We start from the raw sequence: 21,056 nt of genomic DNA, 5'->3' as shown, positions 1-21,056 counted from the left end.
TTTTTTTCAACCACCACATGAAATAAGCAGGGTAAGTATTATTATCGCTCTATTATATCTGAAAAACCAGGGCTTAAAAGACAATTGACTCAGTCAGGAACCTATAGCTAGTTAAATTTGCAGAGCCAAGGCTTGAATCTAAATCTAATCCCTCCTAATCTTCTGTGTCAGAATGTGTCTATAGAAGGAGATCTCAAAAACAAAAACTCCAAAGCTCCTGAAATTCTTAGGAAATACCTGGTAAAGAGTCACATTCTTGCTGCTTGGTAACCAGGCATTTTCATATCCTGTGCACTAAATGACCACACTTGACTCATGCTCATCTGTATTCTAATTCTAGGATCTATTATGTTCTGTCTTAGATCTACAGGACACGTCCACGTTGTGTTGCCTTTAGGAAATCTCCCTACCAGACTCATTGTAATGAGAACTCTTTCCACTCTTCCCGGGCTGGGAAAAGTCAATACACACTGCTAACTGTCAACAGACTCATGCTATTTACTACCAACCAAACTGGGCTTTCTGGGTGACTGCGCAGTCTTTCCACCAAAGTCTCAATTAACATTCTTTGTAGATGACTTCCAAATCCCAAGTCTATTATTTGCAGCCCTGACTGTTCTCTGAATTCTAGTCTAATATATTTGGCCACTGGTCAGTATTTACTAACAGCTCTTTCTGTTTTCTTTTAGCGGTACAACCATCTGGTTAGTCCCAGAGGCTCCGAATCACCCTTAAGTACTCCCTGTAATGTTGAGCCTCACATCCCATCAGTAACTATGATTTGTTGATTCTTTTACTGAAATGTCTCCAAATTGTTCCATCCTTTCCTGTTTCCTTGGCCCTGACCCTAGTTCAGGTCATCATGCTCTCACATCTATTCAGCAGATAGGCCTCCTAAATGACTCCCTGATTCCAGCTCACCATTCCCCTTAATCCGGCCTCACTCACATTTGATTACCTACCTAAAACTCTGCTTTGACTGTATCACTCACATCTTTTCTCAACCCTCCAACAGTTCCTTATATTGTTAAATACAACGTAAGTCCCATACTTGGAATTGTTCAAACTGATCCCCACATTTTCTTCTCAGTGCTTTTACTCTTTATATGTGACCTGCACTGGCCTCCAGCTGAACAAACTGACTCTGGAACACAGGCTGTACTTTTGGCTTCTTGGACTTAGTTTATATCATTTGCAGTATCCAGATCACCCCTTCCCCATGCTAAGAAAAGTTTACCAATCATTTAGCATCTAGCTCACTACTAATGCCAACTCCATTACCTACACAATGAAGCCTTTCTTCTGTTGCTAGTGAGTTCTCTCTCCCTTCAAATAAAGCAACTGCATGTGAGTGTGCATGGTACGATTCTAAGGGATGCCCCCAGACCAGTGTCTAGAGCTGTGTTGCAGGCACTTCCTGTACAACCATATGCAGTGGCCTCGTCATGCATTTCCTATTGCATTTTCCTTGTAAGCTCCTTTAGTTACTTCTTAAACTTTGTCAACTTCTAGTTTCCTTTTCAAAGTAGGTTATTATGCATACGTCCTATTTCCTTTTCAGGAATACAGCCTAGTTGTATCCTCCAGTAGTCCATAAGCAACTGGAGGATACAACTAGGCTATATTAAGCTTTGCATCCATCAATGCACCTGCTAGACTTTGCAGGAAGAATGAAGAGCAAAGTTTTCCTATTATATATTCTATTTTATTTCTTTCTCTTAAACTGTGCCATACACAACCCAATCAATGAAAAATTCTTGGCATCAGCTAATTGACCAAGGGAATTTTTAACTTTTCTTATGGATTTTTCATGTTTCATGTCAAATAGATACAGCTTTAGTGCATTTTCTCTTAGAACTTTTGTTTCTAGATCATTATCTTACATTTCTTCCATGTTCTTTTCTTATATTTAAAATATCAAAATATCCTCTTCATTATCCATTTATAGGTTATTTCCTTTGGCGAACTAGCTATTCCATTGTTTTATATTCTAGTGTTCCAATATTTGTCCTGATGTAATTTGTTCTAATTTAGCGAGGCTTCCATCTCAGGGAATCCTGGCCATGAACGAGTCATTCACTCCGGATTTTCCCCTTTTTGTTAACCAAGAAAATGAACATAATCCAAATTATGTCTTATTTTGAAAATATATAATTACAACTCTCCATTTGATTTCTACCTTGGTAGTTTTCACTTGTTATTCTCTTTACAGCAGAATTATTCTACCTTTCCTCCCACCACATCCTTTTTCCCAAATTATACTCAAAGTTCCTTGGAAGTTTTAAACTTGCATTGATTCGGGGTCAAGCAAAAGGCTTTACTCTACACCATGGGCACTTAATAAGTGATTATAAATAATACCCACCTTGACTTTGGAGTCTGCAGGGTCATGGTAATGAGCTGCCTCTGATTTCCTCCTTCATCCTGTCTGCAGCATTTGACTGACTGACTTTTGCATGCATAAGTCTATTTTTATTTTTATTCCCGTAAATTGTATTTTCACAGTTTGTAAATGCAATACTCTGAGATACTCATGCATCTCCTCATGCACTTACTGAATGGAGGTTTATCCATCACTTACCTACACAAAGTATGGGCTCTATGGGTTGCTGGGATGCCAAAGTGGAATTCAGAACCTGTCTTCTAAGAGCTTATCCTTTAGAAGAGGACACAAAATGTCCTCCTAATATATTAGCATTATATATCATATGGAATGTAATGTGAAACACGGAAGGCCATAAAGAGAGGTTACTTACTTTAGGGTAGTTAGCTTTTTGGAGATTTTGGTATCTAAGCTGAGTGTTGAGAGAGCTTTGCAGAGATGATGGGTTAGGTACTTTATGAAGGAGAATGCTCATTTTATACTGACTAATTAACATGTGAAAATTTATTTCTGAAAAATTCAGGGCTTCTTTTTTAACCTGTCTATTTTGATTTGTTTTATACATGGACAATATTTTATATTTTAGGAAAAAGAAATTAGTCATTTCTCATATGAGTATGTTCTCTTGTTGTGCATACTCTACTGTTCTATCAACCAAATTAAACACACTCATGCACACAAGATAAAAATAAATTCTATTTCACTTTTAAAAAGATTATTTTTTTAATTTTATTGAAGAAAGAACACATTAGATCTACTCTCAACACACTTTCATGTACACAATATAACACTGTAAACTATAGGCATAATGATACTGTGCGGCAGAGCTAACTATCTTCTTGGTAAACATTTAGGGTTTATTCATTCACTCACTCAGTCATTCATTCAACAAACATTTATTGAGGGCCTGAAATGCACAGGCAACAAGTGGAGACATATAGCAAGAGCCAGACAGACTCAGTTCCTGTCCTTGAATATTCCCTGACTAATAGACATACTCATAAGTTGCTGGACTATAGTTGCTTTAAAATGCCATCATTTTTTTCTCTGAAACAAGTGCCTTGGGTTTTCCCATCCTAATCCACTCTCCAAATGTCACAGGACGAATGCTACAATTAAAAACCACATAATTGAAGACCTGTGTGCCCAAACAGGATCCCAGCTATGCAATCCAAAACCAAACAACAGAAGACATTACTGATTTGTGGATGTCCAGCTCGGGGAACTGAAATGGCAGGTAGCAAAGATATAGGGAGGCTTGTGCTGGGGTTAAGGGGCAGAAAAATAGGTTTCTAAGAAAAGCGATGATTTCACCTTGGGGAATATGACTCCAGAACGTGGAGAGAGTGGAGCTAAGGGTATATTCACTTACCTTATTTGGCAGGAAAAATAAGCCTGGAGAAAAGCTAGGATTCATGCTTTGGGCACAGTGATCAAAGGCAAGATTAAAGACAAAAATGAAGTCTGTGCAGGAGCAGGTTAAAGCGTTAGAGAAATATGTGACATCCTGGTTATTGTATCATGTCATTCTGGGTTGTTGAAAATGATATTCTATCATCTAAAAGTGAGTGCTCCTGGAGGAGGCAAAAGGCTCTGTGGCCCAGTTCTTCCTGGTGAAGTTTCAATCTAGAGATCAATGTGGGAATCTGAGACAGAAGTGCAAGTCAGAAGGACGGTGCCCTATAAGGAGAAGGCCAAGTTCACCACTGACTGCATCTATACAATCCGGGAGAGTAAGCAATGCTCTGCTGACCATGAGAGCGTATGGGGAAGAACTAAAGGGCAGGAGAGAACCCCCACACCCCACTGTAATAAAGGGACTCAGGGTTCCATGGGCATAACAAAATTAAGAGCCAGCTGGCAGAAGTGAAAGTGAGAAGAGCATGAATCAATGCTGGACCAGGTTAGTGCCGTTCAGGGTGCGCCCCCAACAGTATCTGGAGTTGGGGAGCTGGGAGGAGACATGTGAACATCAGCGCCTGCCGGAAATGTTTTCTCACTCTCCTTTCCCCCACAAGCCCTCCGCAGACCCAGACAGCACGACGGTACCTCTCACTGGTTTACATTCAGTGCGCCCTGGGCTCTGTGCTATGCTGAGGCTCAATGTTTACCAGTCATGAGGCAGGTGGCACTTTACCTTGACAATTTCTCTCTCCTGATTGCTAAGATATTTTGACCTTTTCTCCTTTATCCTTAACATGGCAGGGACATGGTTTTGGTTTTTGTTCATTTCAGCATCTAACAAATGAAATACTTTTTCTTTTAAATCATGTTAAAGTAGTTATACCTAATTGAAATTGATTTTATTTATTCTTCTTCTATTAATAATACTTTATTTTAGGTCGAATTTACTTTATTTCCCTGCAAAATTTATTTTCTGGCCTCAAAAACAGTAAAACTTAACTGTTAATTTTTTATATACAAGATGAATCCACTCATCAGGACTAACATTGTTTTGCCTTTCAAAACTTCAGACCATAGCAATGGGTTTGAAATGCACAGTTCAACTGTGTTCAACAGCTTTTCAGTTAACATACCAGACATCAGCTTAATAGAAGATAATACATTTTGTTTCTAAATTTCGGCCTGTAAGATGCTGTATAGTTCTTGTTAAATCTTTCAGCTTGAATTCTAAAAACTTACCAATGTACGAAAGTAACAGTGTTGATACAAGCCACAATTACACTTCTTGAAACTCTCTCTCTTTTTCTTGCAACATACTGAAAAACAATAAGAAAAATGCTTATTTGCTTTTGGACACAGATTCTGAAGTACACCACGATCTGAGCACAAAGTTGATTAGGAAGCTTACATTCATTAGTAAAACTAGAAGGCTGAGGGAAGACTTTATATCCCTCACTTTACTCTCCCTGAGTAGTTTTTAAATTCTCTATGCACATGCATATGACCATACTAAAAATGCTTAATGCACATAACATGTGAATACACAAAGGCATAGGAGTGATCTGACAGAAAGCAACATGACAAATGAAAACTATAACTGAATATAAAGTCAAAGATCAGTACTGGGGCGATATGGCATAAGGTAAAGAAGTGACCATGGTCAGCTACAGTAAATGGAAAGGCATCTTAAAACAATTTTTATATTTGGCTTTGGAGAAAATACTGAATACACTGGGTAAGGGTAGGGGCTCTAAAACTAGAGTGAAGTCAGATATATTATGTATGCAAGAGAAAGGTCACTTAAAGTATCTTGACTAGGAAGTGATGTTATGAACTAAAGTTTAAGGAAGAATGAGACAAGGTCATGTTTAGAGGGGCTAAGAAAGAGAAAGATTATGTGGCAGCAACTCATATTAAAGATATGGATGAAGATAATCACTATTGCCAAAGAAGGAGCTAAGCTAGTAAGAGACTCAAGACAGAAATCAGTATGTCTGCGAAACGGTGTGGAGAAGAAGGATAGCAAACCTGGCCACCGAGCCGGACGACCAGGAGTCTGAGAAAGGTTCTGCTTACAGAAATATATTAGAGGGAACTGCTTCTGATACCCTAGAAAGTTTGCAAAGGTGTTCTACAGGTCAGTGGAGTTGCAGGCTTGCAGAGGGAGTGAGGGGTTAGGAATGTGGACAAAGACTCAAAGACACCGGTTGGGAGCTGCTATGGTGAGAGTGAGCATCTTCTTCCAGACGCTATGACAATGGGCATGGTACATGAAATGACAATGTCGCGCTTACTTGTGCACACATTTAATAAACCAAAATACCTTATCTCATTATCCTCTTCAGTAATCTGTATATTTTCGACTGCCCTTGTAGGATTTGGTTGTTTCTTCTGGAGAAAGAACAATGACATGTATCATAAAAAATATCCATTTAAGAAGTGTAATATTGAAGAGGTAAGTGGGTCTCCACTTTTTTTTCTTTTACGGCAATGACTCCAACAAGTTTTCTTCAACAGACAGCATGTAAAATATTCTTCCAATAAGAAATTATAAAAAACACATGGTATTATCGACTCAACACTTTTAGAATGTTGGAGGCAAAAATGTAATAAAGAAACTGAAAGATTTAAATAGTAATCAAATTCAAAAGGCATGTCAAAAATCTGAGTCACAATGATTTAGCACATTTAAAAATTTTAGACAGGCTTCAATAAGAAGAGAACAGAAGGCAGAAATCTAAAAGAGCAGATAACACAAATGGCATTTCTGTTTGGCTTAAGCATGTCATAAGATTTTAGCATATTTTAGTCCATTTTATATTTAGTTGAAGCTACCAAAACCAGTTGCCATTTCTTATGTGTGTGTTCTCAGCCCGAGGAGTTGTCTATAAAGCATAAAAAGGAATGGGGAGAAAAACTTTTCTCAGATTTAAATTTTGTTAAGGTTCAACTTCACCTATTTTTTATCATTTTCTTGGTGAGATCCTGTCTCAGAAAAGGGCATTTATTTGTTCATCGTTTATGTAAATATAGTAAGAACAAATAAATATATAAAGTTCCAAAAGTTATCAATCAAAAAGCAGCACTTACCTTCCAGTATAAGGCTCCAATTCCAAAGCCAACTATGAGGGACACGAGTGCTGGCAATACTATGGCTGCCCATTGCAGGTGGGAGGCTCCCACGGAGTACGAGGCCTTCCCTGGAATTTCAATAGCACAGTGGTGAGCACAGCACGTCCGTGCTGGAGGTTTCGCTCTTATCGCTCTGGTCGTCCCCAACTGTTTCTGTAACGTGCTCTTGACCTATCTCTGTTCAAAATGTTTAAACCGCTGAATTTTCTGTGGAGTATTATTTTGGAATAACAATACAAATCAATGTACTCTCCAACAGGTAAATAAATTGAAAAAAGAAAAAAGCCCACAGACAAAAGGAGATTAGACTTGGTTAATATTGATGTGTAGGGTATACGGATGATGTATTCCTGGAGGGGGGGGTGGAAATGATTTATACTGTCAAGCAAATCCATCTTCTATGACTTCACCTTCTAATATCTTTCACGTTCTCATTCTTGACATCTAGCCAAGCAGTTTTAAAGCCGACATGTTACGCCCCAGATCAAGGTGTGCATGCATTAAGCCATGTCTGGCCAGCTGCATATATTGTCATCCTATGTCCCTGTGCTTAGACCACTCGTAGGTGCCTCACGCTCAGAATCATGCTGTTTCCTCCTCACGTCTTCAACACGCAATTACTGGGCACCAGGCTGGGGCTGGCACCAGGCTATGAAGTAAAGGTTTGGTTTCTCAGATTTTTATTTTGGAAAGCCTGAGACTATTGAACACTGAAAAATGGCTGACAGCACCAGTGCCTCCCCCCGATTACTCTCAATAAGTAACTTAGGGAGAGAGAAGACATTTATTGGCTTGGAACACCTTCCTTGTTCCTGCTTGGTTCTTCCACGAGAAGCGGGATGACTCAGGATTTTTAAAAAACTCAGCTCCCACCAGAGTCTCTGCCTCCCAGCACAAAACTTAACATTTTGACAGATTTTTCTCTGTTTCCTGACTGGGAACAACTTTGTGGTTTGGAAACACTGACACGTGCCATTCTGGAAGTTAAAATCTCAGTTTGCTTTGGAAGATGCGATAAATTTACAAATTATACATTTCCAATAATTATACAATCAAAATGTAAACTAACCCAAGATAAAGTGACTGCTTTGGGCTATTTTGGGATATTTTACCATGATACTCAAATTTCTGTCAGCCTACAGTCACCTATTTAACATATAAAGTTCCTAAATATAGTGACATAATATAAAAGAACTGAATCACTGTACGTGTATCAACATTTACCAGGAAAAAATAAACCCATAGATTTAAAATGGGAGGCCAGAAACAAATCTTATCTACTCTAGTGAGAACAGGAATTGCCTGTTTTCCCACCATTTGTAAGGTGAAAGTAGGAAATTCACTAACTTTATGATTCCTATGTTTCCAAAGAGGCTCTAATAATAGGGCATGGGTCAGCCCTGAGGGGTAGTGAGTGGAAGCCTGTAGTGTAAGGGATGGTGGGACTGGGTAGGGAAGTGGGGTCTTCCCTTCACCCACCAGTGAGTCACTTCCTTAAGACTTGACTCACAGATTTTCTGGCCCACCCCACATCCTGCAAGCCCGTGAGAAATGCAGTTTAGGCATCTTAAATTGGAGCTCAGCGTGAATTCTCTCACCAAAATATACCTGCATTATGAAATAGGATTTGATATAACTGAAGTTTTACTATAATTACAACAATACAGTTACTTTACGGTTATGTGCACTGGTCTGGAATGTAACCATTTCTAAAAGTGTTTCCTGCAAGAAAGTGGATTCAGAACTGTAAGCAATTCCTACCATTTTAGGAATTTTAACTTTACTCGCTACAAATAAACTGCTTGTGTTTGTACTCCAGTAACATGTTTGAATTTTTCTCAATAGCCAACTGCTATTGCTCACACTTGATGCCAGGATTGCTGTGTGCACTTTTGACAGATTTGACCATGTCCCCTCCTCGAGGAGCCCTAACCAATATCAAGAGAGGGAACAAAGGAAGCTATTGATATTTTGTCCCCCGGTTCCAAAGGAAAACTAATGAGCTAGGACAGCCCTCTGGAGAACTCCACCACTGGAGGCCTGGGCGGGAATCAAGGCAGCCAAACATCCTGTTCTCCCTGTTTTACCGAAAGGTCAAATCTTGAACTGCACCATTCAAGCCAGAGACCACAGCAAAAAATAAATAAATAAATAAATAAATAAATAAATAGCAGCAGGCGCTTACTGAGAGTGAGGTATTGTGGGATTCCCCACGCAAAATTTTTCTTAGGTAAGACAAGCCCCTAAGGGAGGTACTGCAGACACAGGCTGCTGGAGAAACCTAATTAAGGAAAGCTCATCTCACTCTGAGTACTGTGACTTTTTAACAGCTTTGAAAGTCCCACCCCTAGGACGGTGGCCCCAGGCAAAGTCCTGGAAACTGCCTAGCCTCCTGCAGGAGGGGCCTGGTAAAACTCTGGGAGGGGGACGATGGGACCAAGGGAACTGCGCTTTGCCTTCTATCAAGGTCAAGGTTTCCTCAATTATTGCTTCTATTAATTCAAGTGGCTTAATAGTAATACTGCCATTTCTCTTGCAGGGAGACAAAAAAAAAATGTAATCAGAAAGGGCTTGCTTGCACCTCCAGGGCCTGACTCCCAACTCTTGCTGCTAATGCTGTCTACCAAGGATCAGTGAGATTTGAATCGGGTGCCTCCAGGCCCAGGTGAAGGGTATTTGGGGCCAAAGCCCAAGTAGTAATAAAGCTTTGCTTTTATGTAAAGACTGCCCAAAGAAACCTTGTAGAGTGAGGGAGCTCATCGGGATAGGATTTGAGTAATCCCAAATTCCTGGGCTGTTAACGTATTAATTTTATATCAGTATGACAAAAACTTTCCACTGACCCAAATTCGTGGGAACTGACTTGCTCTGTTTGACTACTAATGTCCAACATCTGTACAAAAAACTGTGCACAAAAAACTGCTACAAATTTGCTGAACTCTTTTTCAGGGTGAGTCTGTTTTCAAGTATCACACTGTGAACAGGGATGTCTCGGTGCTTAGGAAACAAGCCACTTGGTGCCGCTTCTTAATTCAGATCCAAAGGTCACTACAGGCTTGTCGTTCACTGACCCACACAGCCTCAGTGCATCCAATTGTTCCAATAATTAATGATGAACACATACTACACATCGGGCATGGCTCCAGGTTCACGTGTGCTAATGTTTGAAACTCACAGAAACCCCATGAAAGCAGTATCATCCTCCATTTCACTGGGGAGTCCAGAGAGATCACGTAACTTGCCCAGGGTCAAACAGCTATGCAAGGGCTGGGAGACAGCACCAAGGCAATCTGACTCAAGACTGTATTTCTAGAAGACGTATAAGGTAATGTCAAAGTAAGGATTTTCTTCTATATCATTTAAATAGTCTTTGTAAGGATCTCAAAACAAGCATTTTTAAAACATCTTTTGAGCTTGGTACAAAATATGTTACTTTGAAAATGCAACTCCCTTTGGGTAACTCAGATTCCCCTTTACAAGCTACAGAGAGGATACACATTTTTATACTCCTTCATAGGTCCCGGTCTTCTGGTTAGCACGGCCACTTTTTGGTTGTTATCCCTGAATACTAGCATGCTTTCTTCATATATCCCTGCCCCTATTCCCAAAATAGTCATTTATGTACATCTATTATTATACACATTATAATAAAAAGTTGACCCTTTTTATTATAAGGTTGACCTGAATGCAGGGGTTAGGGGCACCAACCTGCCCCCTCCTATGTGCGGTTGAAAATCCACATGTAACTGCCCTTGCTATCTGAGGGGTATTGGTGTGTGTGTGGGGGGGGGTGGTTCCAGAACCCCTGTGGATATAAAAGTCCCCTCTGTAAATGTCATAGATCATTTCATGCCGTTGAGCCTCCACATCCATGAACTCCCAACTGCAGATCAAAATACTACATACAGGTATTTATTGAAAAGAAACCCATGTGTGTGTGGATCTGCACAGTCCAAACCTATATTGTTCAAGGGCCAGCTGTGTATTACATACATATTATTACAGTATAAACATAACAAAATGCTGAGTACTTTATCTATGTCTGCTTCTCTTATGGGAACGCAAGCTCCACAGACGCCATTCTCGTGCACTGGGATCTAAGTGCCACATTCACGAGTGATATCACCTGGTCAAAAGCTGCCTATTGTGCAAGACCCATACTTTTTGCAAAAGGAAGAAAGAAAAGAAAGCAAAACAAACAGAAATGGAAGGTTGGCCATTCATTTTGCAACTTAAAAAGTACCTTCAGATTCAGAGGCACAGGACTGAATAGGTGTTTTGCATTCAGTTTGTCTTTTAAAGTAAGTGGAAAAGAATTTTGCTTCCAACCACGATCGTAGCAGATGAGCCTTTGCAGCCTAGATAATTATTATACTAGACAAATTATCCGAGGCAACTGTTTTCAGACACATTAGCCAACTGGCAGCACACAAGTAAAACGCCTGAGAGAGAGGAGACACGTGGTGAGGTCCATGACTGCCCAACTTTTCTGGCTGGGAGGCACCTTCGGACAGAGGCATGGGAGACAGCACCCAAGTAGGGCTCAGTGCTCTGAGACAGGAAGTTCAGGGTGGCTGACATGGCTGGAGTTTGTGGAAAGGAACCGAGCAGAGAAGGAGCCTCAAAAATCTCCAGAAGAGTCTCATGAAAAGCCACTGGTCAAATAATAGACTCTAAGTGCGGTGGGCTGGGTGAAACTTCACAAAACCTCTCAATAAACAAAACAATGCCTGGGCAGCTAAGACTTTATCAGCGCCTGTAACAGTCATTCAGAGATGAAGGAGTTCTGACAGCAAGAATGGAGGAGAGATTTTCTGGCTACTTAGTGACTTTACAGGTAGGTATTGTATACAGAATGGATATGCGATACAAAGGGATGATTCGCTTCTCAGTGGGATAGAGCAGGATGGTGAGAGATTTTATAATGCTACGCAGAACACAGCACAATTTAAAACTTATGAATTGTTTACTTCTGGAGTTTTCCACTTAATATGTTCAGACCACATTTGGTTGTGGGTAACAAACCACAGAAAGCATAAACCACAGATACTGGGGGACTGCTATCGCTGAACTACCCACTGGAACAGAACTCAAGTCTCTAAAGGAATACTACACAATCTGGAGACACAGAAACATAGTATCCACCAGTCTAGCATGTGTTTTAAAATTACTAGCCAACTAAAGGGGAATGTGACTCACACCCGGGCAGGAAAAAAAATCAGTCAATAGAAAACAACCCTGAGATAACCTGCATGTGGAAATCAGGGAAAATAACTTCAGAGCAGCTATTATAACTATATCCAAGGGCCATAAAAGAAAATATCATTGTAATGAATATACGGAATAAAATCTCAGCTGGAAAATATAAAACATAATCAAATGGACATTCTATAACACAAAGTACAAACTTAGAAATGAAAAATTATACTGAATCCGAACCCATAGAATGTGAAACACCAAGAGTGAACCCCATGTAAACTGCGGATTTGGGGTGATGATAATGTGTCCGTAAAGGTTCGTCAACTGTAACAAAAGACCCGCTCTGGCAGGGATGCTGATAATGGGGGAGGCTGTCTATGCTTGTGTGGAGGTGAGGGGTGTATAAGAAATCTCTGTACCTTCCCCTTGATTTTACTGTGAGCCTTAAACTGCCCTAAAAAATAAATTCTAAATTTACTGAGCAAAAGGGAAAGGGGGCTCATGGACATGGACAACAGTGTGGTGATTTCTGGGGGAGAGGGTATCAGGGGACTAAATGGTAATGGAAAAATACAATAAAGTTTAAATAAAAGATTAAAAATGGCAACAAAATGTACTAGATAAAAAAAATAGCAAATTGTTGATGGCAGAAGAGTCAGGGAACTTGAAAAAAGATAAGCAGAAATTATTCATGCTGAAGAATGAAGAGAAGAGAGGTTTAAAAAGAAACCAGGCAGTGAGGGACAGATACCATATGATCTCACCTTTAACTGGAACATAATCAACAAAAGAAAAAAGCAAACGAAATATAGCCAGAGACATTGAAGTTAAGAACAATCTAACAATAGCCAGAGGGGAGTGGGGAGGGGACAGTGAGGAGAGGGGATTACAGGAACTACTATAAAGGACATATGGACAAAATCAAGGGGGATGGTGGAGGCAGGGGAGGGAGGTGGGTTCGGCTGGGGTGGGGTGGAGGAGTGGGGAGAAAATGCAGACAACTCTAATTGAATAACAATAAAAATTTAAAAATAAATAAAAACAAAAACCCCCAAAAATAAATAAATAAAAAGAAACCTGAACAAAATCTCCATGATCTGTGAGACAATATCAAACTGCCCCTTATATGTTATCTGTGTCTCAGAAGGAGAGGTGAGAGAACACAAAATAAAAAGAAAAAGTTATGCCAAAATTTTCCCCAAATTTGGGACAAATAACTTTACACAACCAAGAAGCTTGACAAACAATGAGAGAGATTAAATACAGAGAACACGCACCTTGGCTTCAACTGCTAAACAGAGGAAATTTTTGAAGGCAGAGGGGAAAAGTGACCCAGCACGTAAGAGGAAAAAAATAATACAGATGTTGGCGGCCTTGTGAGGAACACCAGACACAGAAAGACAGAGTAACATCTTTAAAGGACTGAACTAAAAAAAATCTGTTAACCTAGAATTTCATGTCTAGTAAATAATACCTGCAACACTAAAGACAAAAATACATATTTCAATTAAAAGAAACAAATTGTGGCCAGCAGATATACACTAACAAGAAATGGCAAAGGAAGTTCTTCAGCCTGAAAGGAGTTAACACTGGATGGAAAGTTGGATTTCTAAGAGGGAATGGGGAGTACAAGAAATAATAATGATGTGGGTAAATATAAAAGATGATGATGGTTCAAATCATTAAGTTTAATGCTGCATTGTGGAGTTTGTAACTATATATATGTATACATATCAATCAACACAGAATAAAATGTGGTTGTGGGTAAGTGGCACTATCCTGTTTCAAGGTTCTTATATATTTTTTAAGTACTACGATATTAACTCTAAGTAGGATGTTACAAGGTAAGATGTCCCTTGTAATTCCTAAAGCAACCACAAGATAATTCCAAGATGTGCTGTTGAAAATCCAACTGAGTAATCGAAATAGAGCAGGCACACATGTGCACACACGCACGCCTGTGCACACATGCACACACATGCACACGCACGTGCGCACTTTGACCTGAAAGACGGCTGGAAAGGAGGAAGAGAGGCTCGATAAACAAATGGAGCAAACTGGGAACAAATTACAAAATGGTAAACCCATATCCAACTAACTGTACCAATAATTGTATTAAATATAAATGAAAGAAATGCTCCAGTTAAAAATCAGAAAAACTACATAAAATAACAAGGCCCACCTATATCCTGTCTACCAGAGATATGCTTTAAAAAAGAGAAGTGGCCAAATCCACAATGAAAAGATTTTTAATTTCCCTCTCTCAGTAACCAATAAAAAATTTGACAAAAAATTTAATAAGGATACAGAAGATGTGAACGACACTATCAACCAATTTAATCAAATTTAAGAATGCTCCACCTGGTATCTAGGTACACGTCAAATAAGTCTTGAATTTCAAAAGATTATAACCTATGTTCTCCAAATAATAGAATTAATTTATAAACCAGTAACTATAAAACATCTAGGGAAGGCACATTTTTAGACTTCAAACTACCTAAGAATCAAAGTAGAAATCACAAGGAGAATTTTTAAATATTTTTTTAAAAATAATAGCAAAAAGATAACATATCAAAATGTGTGGGATGCAATAAATGATAATGGAAAAAATAAAATGAGAAAAATTTTAGATGTGCAGGACGCAGCTAAAGCTGCTTATAAGGAAATTTATACATTGAAGGTGCTCATATTAGAAAAGAAGAATGAATTAAAAATCAACGATCTGATTTCTCCACCTTAAGACCTTAAGAAGCTAGAACAAATTAAACAAATTAAACCCACAGCAGAATGAAAGAAGTAATAAAGATTAGGAATCAATGAAATATAAACAAACAGAATTTAAGAAGTCAAAGTTGCTTCTTTGAAAAAATTAATAAAATTCGTAATTAGTAAGAAAGACCTTAAATGAATAGCACACACATAGTTCCTTTGTAAAACTTTTCAGCTTTAAAGTATTACATAATTCAAAATTTTAGATTTCAGAAGGCTCTGTTCTGCATATATTGTATATTATGTAATATCCTCAGTGCGGTCAGGGTAGCAACCTGCAATCAAACCCATTAATATTTCTATAGATAAATGTATAAATATTCACTTTTAGAAGGATAAAGCTATAAAAAGCCTCATCTCAATTCAGGTCAGGTTTTGTTGGCAAAAATTGAAATGAAAGGGATATTACAGACTCTTTTTTAGAATTTCTGCAATGCAGAATTGCTACAATGGGTTTATAATAGATGGGTCCCTTCTTTTTACAGATAAGTCTTCTATGTCCCTGACCGGACCTGCAACAGTGCGCTATTACTCAGTCTTCAGGGATGACTTCCTCAGCTGGAGATCACAAAACCAGTTTTTTCCTCTTACAGCTTCCATGAGCCTAGAGGGTCAGAACATTTAGTAAATCTAACGACCTTTGCCTAGATTTAAAAAGAGGACATTAGACTGGCAGGAAAGTGGGCTCTTGGCCAAAGAGGACAGAAATTTCTGGGAAAGAAGCATACTCTCTTCCAACATATAATTTTATAATAAAATAACAAAATCATCCAATTTTCAAACATGTAATACTAAATAGTGAAATATATATAAAACTGAAAATATCCCTGGAATTCCATACACCTAGCATTTGTACTTTCCATTTAAAAATTCCACTTTTGTTAGGCAAATTCTACATGGAATATATTTTAAGTCAACAATGAAAAAAGCTTAAGTCATATTTCCAAAAATAATTTCATGTCTTATTTAAACTAATCTTAGCTGAAAATTTGTCGGCCCAATTCTCTAATAATTATCTCAAACTGTAGGGAAACCCACTTCTACAAACCTAACATTTGATTCTCAGGAAGACCATAGACTCAGGAAGCATAGGAAGAACAGTAATGGAACAGTATTAAAAGTAATAAGTGTAGAGATTTCCTTTAAAGCCCATGCAATACTCCTATAGATGCTAACTGGAGCCATGCATGCATTAAATCAGATGTATGTACTTACTATTACTGCTACTGCTGTCATTCCTAAGGGAGTTGGCTGCAACAGGGGGTAACATAAATGCTTTTGTGACACTGACTCTGGAATCTAAATAGAAAGCAATAATGTGTCAGTGTTGCATGGTGATTTACCGAAGTTACAGAGTCCCCAGAAGGCTGCGTGCAATACCAGAGCACTTATCAGGTCCGCTTCCCAAATCCAGATTATTCCGATCCTATTTATTTCATACTAGGTCTTGCTGTTCTATTTTTAGTAAGAAATTCACCAGTCACCTTACTGAACAAAGATTCATTGCCTATACAGGCTAATAAATGTAAAAAATGCAAACTGTTCATACTTGGTCATTTAAAAAAAAAGGCAATGTCATTAAGAGTTCATATTATTGGGACCCTGGGGAAGGGGGTTGGGGAGAAAGAGTCTCAATACAGCGTAACTAGAGAAGATCAGAATTCATAACTCAGACCCTTTGGGAAAAGATTTGAGGAAGGGACATTAAGAAGATGGGAGGTAAAGAATAACATAACTGTACATTATTGGCAAGTATCAGATAAGACAAATATAAGTGACTGTTTACTGTTGACTCACACACAATTCTTTAATTTGAAAATCATGAGTACTGCTTTGACTTGGAAAACAACTTTACAATCATTAATTTCTTTTATGGTATTGATAATGTGCTTTTTTATTGGACATAACACATACATCTTTCTCTAACTACATATATTTGACTCAGAGGTAGGTTCTTATGTATGCATATGAGACTCAAGTTTGAATTTACATTTAAACTAGAAATGCTTAGATGTCTTACCTTCTCCAGGACTTAATGTAGAAGGAACCACACATTCACTAGTTCTAGGTGACACCATCTCCAAGTGCTTGAAGGCATCGATGGATCTATTAAAAATTCTAAAGAATTCTTCAGGAGTAAACAGCTTGGGTTCTAAGCTCTTAGATGATTTTTTTACATTCTAGAAGAAGAAAAAACAGAATTATATTTTTCAAAGAGTCTACAGATTTAACTGTCAAAGTAAAAGACTATGTTCTTCAAAGATCCAAGGAAAACTACCACTCTTAGATGGCTGTTTTGACATGCATTATCCAAATCGGTACCGCGGGAGAGTGACCCCACTCAGCTCAGTCTGAGGCTCGACCCCAGCTAATAGGAACAGTGTGGGCAGTAGAGATGAGTAAGGTGAATTCAACATCATAACAATGAAATAATCCTAACAACAAATTAGCAGCACTGCTCTTTAAAGATGCTCACTATAATCATTATTCTGTACTTAAAAAAAATAAACCTCCAAATAGCCAAAAATTAAAAAGTCTGTTGAGGCTAAATATTGGCAAGGATATGGATGGAGCTAAGGGGACTCTTAGACACTGAGGGAATGATGTAAATTGGCACATTTGATACTATCTAGTAAAGTTGGACATGTGCCCCTCTCGTGACCCAGAAACTCCACTCCTAGATAAACACTCTAGTGAAGCTCTTGCATTTATGCACCATGAGACAAACAAGAAAGTTCTCACCAGCAGTGTTTATACACATCTATATCAACTAATAGGAGAGTGGTGTAATCAACAGTGGTATGTTGAATCAGTGGAATACTATATATGCAGTAAAAAATTAACAACAGCTATATGCATCAAAGTGCATAAATCTTATCAACACAATGCTGAGTGAAAGAAGTCACAAAAGAATAAAGAGTATGATTAATTTCTAAAGTCCCCAAAAGCAAATCACAGCTGTATTTTAGGAAGTGATAAATGCATGATTATCTATAAAGAAAATCTGGCAGTAATAAAAGTTAACCCTTGATTAACAAGTAAGCAAGCAAAATATAACCAGAGACATTGAAATAGAGAACGAACTGACAGTAACGAGAGGGTGGGGGGAGGGGGATAATGAGGGAAAAGGGGGGAAGGGTTGTCAGGAACATGTATGAAGGACACATGGACAAAGCCAAAGGGGGGTAGGATCCAGGGTGGGAGGTGGGGATGGCTGGGGTGGGAGGAGTGGAGGGGGACAAATGGAGACAACTGTACTGGAACAACAATAAAAAAAAAGACTTAACACTTATGTAGCACTTACTATGTACCTCTTTAAGTGCTTCATATGTATGTACTCAGTCTCCAAAACAACTGAGAAATAACACGTGGTGTGAATCTGCTGGGTTCCAGCCAAAGTGTCATGAGCACTAAATGCACATTCTTTGGTGTTCGGGATGCTCTTCCTGGCATCCCCATTCACTGAACACCTACGGCATCTTTCCAGCTCCAAAGCATAATTATTTCCTTCATGACCTCATCTAAGAGACCCTACTTTTTGTGACCTCTGCTTCTTATCAGTGCCATCAGCTCACTATTTATACTGAGATGATATAAAAAGAGATGTTAACTCTAAGATGTCATTGAGTATAAGATACATTCTGACTCAGAAACTGGAAGTGAATAACCCTGGTGATTAGCTTATTGGCCTGATAAGAATTCTGAGATCGGAGAACCCAAATGGGACCGATTTTGAGTCTTCAATGGCAACTGGAATTTTGATGAGGAGGAAGTATTTGAGTGTTATAGCACAGAATCATTATTTAAAATCTGAGGTTTAAACTTCTAAAGGGCCTGTAGACTAAACTTTGCCTTGTGAACTCTATGCTGAAGCAAGTCTCCCAAGACCTATTCTATTATAGAAACAATGTTATAAAATCATCATAATAAAAATATTTACTAACATTTCTTGTGCCAGACACAAGGCTAAAGCACTCATCACAAATCATCTAATGTCAACTCTATGAGATGGCTCATTGTCCCATTTTAGGCCTAAAGAAAGTGAGCCCAGAGGGGTGAAGTTCACCAAGCTACTCAGTGATGGCGTCAGGATTTGAATTCCAACACCTTGTTCTGTACCGAGTCTCCAGTGGCACACTGCCTCTTCAATAGGCTCCGAAGCCAAATCATTGCCATGTCCATATTCTGAAGTTGGTAACAACTAATCATAAAATGATTTGGAGATGCTAAAATGTGCTTCTTATCCACATGATTACTGTGGCTAAGAGGTCACGTTTAAGGGTTCATTATACACAATTTTTCATTTAAAGGTAAATAAACATTTGTAACCTAATAGGAAAGTTATGAGAATTTCATTCACATGTGAAATAAAGTTAGGGCTATTTTTATGTTATTATGTAAGTCAATTTTTACATTAAGTGACAACTTTTAAGTCAATGTACATTTCAACATTGCGGCATAACCACAAACATCTGCTTCTGTGCTCATCTTTCAAAATATTTTTAAATTACAAATCTGTACATTAAACACCACACAAATAAAGATGCCCATCCACTACCACAATCAATGTAGGTGTTAGAGAAGAGTAGTAAAAACCAAGCCCAGTGAATACAAGATTACCTCAAATGGGTGTCCTTCCATGCACTCCACAAGGTCATCCACTATTTTCACAAGTTTGTCTATGATAGAGTAGTTACTCAAGCCTTCAGAAATATTTGAAAATTTGTCCAGAAGATCAGTCAAGCTGACTGACAGTTGTTCCACCATTTCGCTTATCCAACAATGCCTAGGCTGCAAGAAATTGAAAGAAAGGAAGATAAAGCATCCTTTTTATTATTTTTTTCTCACCAAGGTCATTTTTCCATTGCTTTTTAGAGAGAGAGAGAGTGAGAGAATGAAACATCATCATAAGAGGAAAAACATCAATTGGTTGCCTCCTATATGCACCAGGACCAGGGATTGGGGATCAAACCTGCAACCTAGGTAAGTGCCCGGACCAGGAATTGACCCTCAACCTCTCTGTTATGGTATGAAGCTCCAACCACCTGAGCCACGCCGGCCAGGGGAAAGCATGCATTTTAAATGCAGTGAACTCCAGGCATACTTCAAAGACGTCAATGTTGCGGTCATCAGCTGCGGACAAAGGATTTCCTTACATCGGAACAGGTCAGTTCTTGTGTTCTGTTTAATTCAGATCTAACATCTGTTTCAAAATTTACAAATGCATATATATTACAGGAAAGCACTGCTGGTTAAGATTTTTCTCTTTCCTGGAGGTAAATTAAGATGAGACAGAGCCAACTCTTACCCTTGACAAAGTTCAAATATTAATGGAATTTAATGCCATGGAAAAATATTTGTTCTGTATTCAGTGTGTTCTTAAAAGAGCTTTAGGGACAGAAGAACTTAAAAAAATTATTGTGAGAGACAGTCCTAGCCCTCAAGGAACTTTCAGTCTCTTGGTGAATTGGAATATTAAATAAAAATAGCTGAGTTTTCTAAAGTGTTTGATAGATTTCAAACCCTCTTCATTGATACATTTATGTGGGTGTTAAACAAAAAGAAAAAAGAAAAACAGGTAGGCAGAAATGTGGTCTAAGAAGTACTTTTGCCATAGTGGAAGGACTAATTAGATAATTTGGGAGGCCAAGGGCAAAGTTTAATGTTCAAAAACTTGTTCAAATAATGATTAAAAATTTCAAGATGGTGACAGAATAACATTAAACCGAGCACAGAGCCCTGCCCACTGGTTAGAAGCTCACTCAAGCTCACTCAGTCAGGTATAATTGGGTTCAATTCAGCTGAGAGACTCCAGGTAAGCTCCACAAATTCTCTCAACCTCAATTTGCCCATTTGTAGAGTGGAAATAATGGAAGAAGGTAGTTGTGAGGTGATAATGTACATAATTTGAATGTAAGTTTCATGAGGGCAGAATTTTTATAAAATCTTGTTCCCCACAGTGTCCCTGGGGCCTAGAACAGTGCCTGGTATATAGGAGTTGCTCACAAAGTATTTGCTGAACTGATGCATGAGTGAATAAAAAATAAATGGGAAAAAGTACAACAAGGGGGCCACAAATTCGGTAAAGGACCAGATGGTGCATATTTTAGGCTTTCCACACCAAGAGGCAAAAATCAAGGCTGTTATGCAGGTAGGCTTACACAATAGA

The 21,056-nt window shown here is 38.5% G+C and overlaps 1 protein-coding gene across 2 annotated transcripts in view; it reads right to left on the bottom strand.

Moving 5' to 3' along the window:
- KITLG (KIT ligand) overlaps positions 1-21,056 on the bottom strand; it is a 92,321-nt gene that overhangs the window by 6,735 nt on the left and 64,530 nt on the right. The window contains exons 4-9 of one of the 2 annotated variants that reach the window (XM_024572186.3): positions 19,508-19,678; positions 16,908-17,067; positions 16,103-16,186; positions 6,878-6,987; positions 6,111-6,178; positions 5,027-5,103 (exon numbers count right to left, since the gene is read on the bottom strand). In XM_024572186.3, coding sequence (XP_024427954.1) covers positions 5,064-5,103; positions 6,111-6,178; positions 6,878-6,987; positions 16,103-16,186; positions 16,908-17,067; positions 19,508-19,678 — 633 coding nt within the window. In that variant the 3' untranslated portion in view covers positions 5,027-5,063. The remainder of the gene's footprint in view (positions 1-5,026; positions 5,104-6,110; positions 6,179-6,877; positions 6,988-16,102; positions 16,187-16,907; positions 17,068-19,507; positions 19,679-21,056) is intronic. The other variant, XM_024572331.4, reaches the window with a different exon arrangement.

Source organism: Desmodus rotundus, chromosome 3, assembly GCF_022682495.2.
Source record: "Desmodus rotundus isolate HL8 chromosome 3, HLdesRot8A.1, whole genome shotgun sequence".
Taxonomy (NCBI): Eukaryota; Metazoa; Chordata; class Mammalia; order Chiroptera; family Phyllostomidae; genus Desmodus; species Desmodus rotundus.
This window is presented reverse-complemented; position numbering and strand designations above follow the sequence as displayed.